The following is a 4797-nucleotide window of genomic DNA, read 5'->3' as shown; positions in this document are numbered from 1 at the left end:
CCAGCCGCCCCTACCACAGCGTTGTTATTGCTACAAATCGCTGATTTGTAGGGGCGGTTGGCCAGCGGTCCCTACAAATGGTATTTATAGGGGCAGCTCAAGATTTATAGGGGTGACTATATCTAGCCGTTCCCTACAAATCAATTCCCAGAAATGACTATCCGGACCAAAAAAAATAGCAATTTTTTAACCCGGGGAGGCCCCACTGGTCAGCCACCCGTCCGCTCCTACAAATCAAACCATTTGTAGGGGCAGCTGATAACACCATCAGCCCCTACAAATGGATTTGTAAGGGTTGTTCGTTTGGGCACCATTTGTAGAGCCGCCTGAAAAAAGAAGGCGTTGCTATAAATCCTTTTTGTATAGGTGCTCTGGTTCTGGCTCTACTTATGCAAAAGCCCTCCTTAACCTTATGCAAAGAGTCTGTCTACTGCACAACCATGTATTTTATACAATTTCAACACATGAATTTTTTTACACCCTAAGATTAAGATTCAACAGCCTTCATCCTTCTTCTACCTCTAGACTTCTTCTACCTTAAGACAATCACAAGATCACAGATCCACATATCACAAATCACATATCAAAGAAAACAATTTTTTTTCTATAGAAGGACAAAATACATAGAGGTGCACTGCTGCGTCACACGTCATGTCATGTGTTTTTTTGGTGAATCTGTACCTCACGTCGTGTGCTGGTGCACTGCTGCGTCGCGTCACGTGTGCTGCTACGTCATGTGTTTTTTTTCTTTGAGTCTGTTCGCAGATCTGACAACGGAGATAAACAGAGGCTACAGTCCGGTGGACTAAAATCTATGTGTTTTTTGGTGATAAAACACGCGTGTGTTGTATAGCATTTCTGTATGCAAAAGCCCTCCTTAACCTGGCTCCTCGGATATGTAGATTTTAAGCGTGCATTTCTCTAGGACGAGCTTGCCAGATATGAGCAATTACTCAGATAACGATATTGTTAGTGCATGATTAGTATATATTAGTTGATATGTTAACGTATTTTGAAAAATATTAAGGAATAATAAGGTAACTTAAGAGTAATGAAAAATAGTTGCACATAATAAATTTCATGATTATGTTTATTTACCTCAAGCAATACTAATTTATCTCATGGAACATATTCTCGTGCAAGCAATCAAACACCATCTCAACTCGGCCATGCTAGCTGTGTTTTTTAAGTAAAAGTTCCGGCCTCTGCGATCGCTCAAGTTCTTACAAGTTTCCAGCTCATCTCTGTTGATTACATTAGAACGGATAAGAGAACATCAAATTGTAGAAAAAAAATCCAAAAATTAGTTACATGCTATGTTACATGAGTTCAGCCTATCTTGTGGGGCCTGGCTCCCAGAAACTGAGTCAGGCTGAACCGATACGTAAACCAATCACACTCTATTTGTTTCTAATTAAGTCAACCACCTATTACTGATGTTGCACAATTTTTTCATGTCAGAAATTAGTTGTCATCTTGCACAAGTTCAACGACCCATCTGGTTATAGACTTATAGGTGCCCGGTTTCTCGCGTCGTATCTTGATCTCTCCTTTTATTAGAGTTATATATGCGATCCCGGAGATTCGAAGGCACATGAGTACATGTGGGTAGGTTGCAGTTCCATGGTCAATTAGGTATTTTGGGTGCACGGGCTGTGCTCCACCCGACAATACTAGCAGTGCCGGAGTGCCGTACTTCAGAACTCCAATAGTTTGCATGTTTGACTCCTCGTGCCTTCTTCAGCTCTGAAGGAGTTAAGCAAAGGTAATCGATCAACTCTGCGCCTCGCTACGAATTTCATCTTAATTCGATCAGGAATTCTCAGTGCAGTTCGATCAACTTTAGAATTTAGTAGATTAATCACATCCTTCTAGGTGTAAATAGGGAGTTGTAATTGCTCTTTTTTCTCTTTTTCGTCGTCTAATACGAATATGTGGCAAAGCTTTTCCCGTCCTTTCGGAAGAAAAAAAAGTAGATTAATCACTGCTGTTCCGTAGCTGCAGATAGCCTATGTTCGGTTAATTAATAACTTACTGAAAACTACAGTTTCCTGCAGTCCACACCGATGGAGACCGCCAAGATCGTCACCACTTTGATGCTGATTCTTGCCTTGTTCTTGCTATGCCTTGTTCAATTATATCGTCCCGATGCCGCCACCCGCTGCCACCCGTCGTTCCATCCAAGCATGTGTAAAGGACCCATCCATCAAGGCTACACCCGGTTCGCCGACGTCGAGCGGCGCTGCCAGTCCGTGCTCTCATCAGCCGCGGAGCTCAAGTCTGATGCAGACAGTGACGGCAACCTGATGTACCAGCAGCTCTCCTTCATGAATGGCGACTGGAGCCAAGACGCCGGCCAAGCCCCCCTGTTTCCGTTCCAAGGAAGCTATGCCGATCCGGCGATGGTGGCCGGTCCTGGATCGTTTGAAGCAGTTCCCCTGGCGTCCTTCAGTCTCAAGCACATGGACATGGCTCAACGGCCAGGTCCGCGAACAGCACTTAACGCCAGCGGGATCCTTAGCTTGGCCATCGCCCGCAACAGCTCCTGCTGGTATGATCCGGGTTTTGAAATGGAGCCATGTCCTTTGCCGGAGTTCGACCTCCGGCCAGGGATCTCCAAGCTCCAAGTACTGTTCCAAGGCGTCTATACCGAGACGAGGTCGCTGGGGAGCGGTGACGGCGGCGGCGGTGGCGAGAGGGTGTTGTGTATGGTCGGGGACGCTGTTCTCCCCGTGCGCAGCAGCAACAGCACGGACCCGTGGGACTGGGCTAACAATCGCGGCGGTGGCAGCAGCAACTTGGAGCCGCCGGTCGTGTCCGACGGCAACATCCTGCTCGTGCTACGGTACCCCAAGACGCCGACGCTGACAACTCGCGCCGTGACTGGCGTCATGACGAGCACGAAGGCCAGGTCTGATGGAGCCTACTTCGACACCGTCCGGCTGGTGTCCCAGCTGTCCGGCCGCGGGTACCAATTCCGGCAAGAAGACGCGGAGCTTGATGCCGCTACGTGCGACGAGGACGACTCGCCCTTCCATGAAGGCGACGCCATGGAGCACCACCGCCTGAACAGAGGCGGCTCTCCCTGCGACATGATTTACCAAGCAATTCCCAATAACCAGGTGATGGAAGTCATTCCAAACTGGAACTGCAAGGGGACCGATGAGTTCTGCAGCCGGCTCGGGCCGTTCGTGTCCACCAGCCGCCCTGCCACTGCCACAACCACAAACGCTACGGAGGAGGACATGGCGTTCACTCGTTCTGGCATCGCGGTGACCGGCCTCCAGTGCAAGTCCACGGGCGGCAGCATCGGCGGCACGGCGGCCGCGAGGGTGGCAGCCGTGTTCCGCTACGTGCCCCAGTGGGAGCATCAGCCCATGGCGGCGAAGCGGACGGGTCTGAGCAGCACGACCCTGTCTGCCGAGGGCGTGTGGATCCCGTCCACGGGGCGGACACACATGGTGGCCTGCCTTGGCGTCGGTAAGGAAGCGTGCCACTACCGTGTGACCCTCTCCGGGCAGACGATTGTGTCCATGACTCGCCGCGGCATCGTCGCCGGACAGATCACCGCGATGGATGGGAGGAGCCATCCTCCGCTGTTGTTCCAAAAACGAGTGTACGGCAGGTTTGCTGGCTACGTGACGTCGCGGCGGCGCACGTCGTACATCTACACCAAGGTCGATCAGGCTCGGGAGCTCCTTGGAGCGAGCGAACCAACTGGATTTCGCGACAGCTTCGTTGCCAAGTCACTGCTCAGCTACCCAAGTCTCGACGCTGGCGCTGCCAATGCTGACATTGGGAGTCTCTCCAACCTCGCCGACGAGCTTGATCTTCGTAATGAATTCATGGGGATGCCGCCGCCGATTGTGCCAGAATGGATCGATGGGTCGTTCTTTGAACTCCAGATACTCTCTGCTGGCACCCTCGTTGGACGAAGCTACTCTCCCCAAGTCCAGCGTGGGTCTAGTATGCGGATCGTCGAACTATTGAAGAGAGTCCATGGCGAGGAGAGGCAGCAGATACTGAATGTGTCTGCGGAGTTCATGGCATACGGGAATTGCCTTGGTCCAAGTCCGGTGATGTCACTAGAGGGCGTGTACAATGCAGAGAATGGGCGAATGTACCTGATCGGCTGCCGGAATGTCCATGCCCCACGGCGGCGGCTCCTGTCGATGAGCAAAGACCTTGAAGAAGGAATGGACTGTTCCATAGAGGTGATGGTGGAGTACCCACCGACAACAACCCGGTGGCTGATCAGCCGGCCGGCAAAGGTCTTCATGGCTAGCACCAGGGACGACGACGACCCGCTACACTTTAACAGAACAGAGCTACACATGCTGCCCGTCAAATATCGGCAAAGGCGGTTGGACGAGCTGATAAAGCCGATGGTGAAGGGGTTCCTGTACATGATCGTACTGTTGGCCACCATCTGGGCTGCGACAAGGACTTCGCCGTGAATGCGCTGCTAGTCTCTCCTATGTACACCGCACAAGATTCATGATGCGCAAGCGGACATCATACTACTTTGCCCCAAAATAAAGTATTTCAGCACAGGAATCGGTACTAAGTGATACGGAGTATATGTTTTATACGGAGTATATGTTTTTTTCATCTTAAAAGTACGGTTTGTTACGAGAGAAAAACACGATACCATAGCTGATAAGCCAGACTGATAAGTTCAAACGAACGGGGCCGATATCCGTGCATTGCAACGGGAACAACCATCCGACCCTGGCCACGCTCATGGTGATCGTCTTGGCCATGCCGCCGCTGTTCCTCTTAGGACGCCAACATTTG

General features: G+C 50.8%; 1 protein-coding gene across 1 annotated transcript; it reads left to right on the top strand.

The window, feature by feature from the left end:
- Positions 1-2066: 2066 nt before the first annotated feature.
- LOC136468887 (uncharacterized) lies at positions 2067-4457 on the top strand. Its single transcript, XM_066467292.1, has one exon. The coding sequence runs from the start codon at positions 2067-2069 to the stop codon at positions 4455-4457; it is 2391 nt and encodes a 796-aa protein (XP_066323389.1).
- The last annotated feature ends 340 nt before the right edge of the window (positions 4458-4797 follow it).

Source organism: Miscanthus floridulus, chromosome 8 (genome assembly GCF_019320115.1).
Source record: "Miscanthus floridulus cultivar M001 chromosome 8, ASM1932011v1, whole genome shotgun sequence".
Lineage (NCBI taxonomy): Eukaryota > Viridiplantae > Streptophyta > Magnoliopsida > Poales > Poaceae > Miscanthus > Miscanthus floridulus.
Note: the sequence above shows the minus strand (reverse complement) of the source record. Positions and strands in the feature narration are given on the sequence as shown.

Bases quoted from the DNA above. Each gene is read 5' to 3' on its own strand.
- LOC136468887 (XM_066467292.1), top strand. From the start codon at position 2,067: ATGGAGACCGCCAAGATCGTCACCACTTTGATGCTGATTCTTGCCTTG.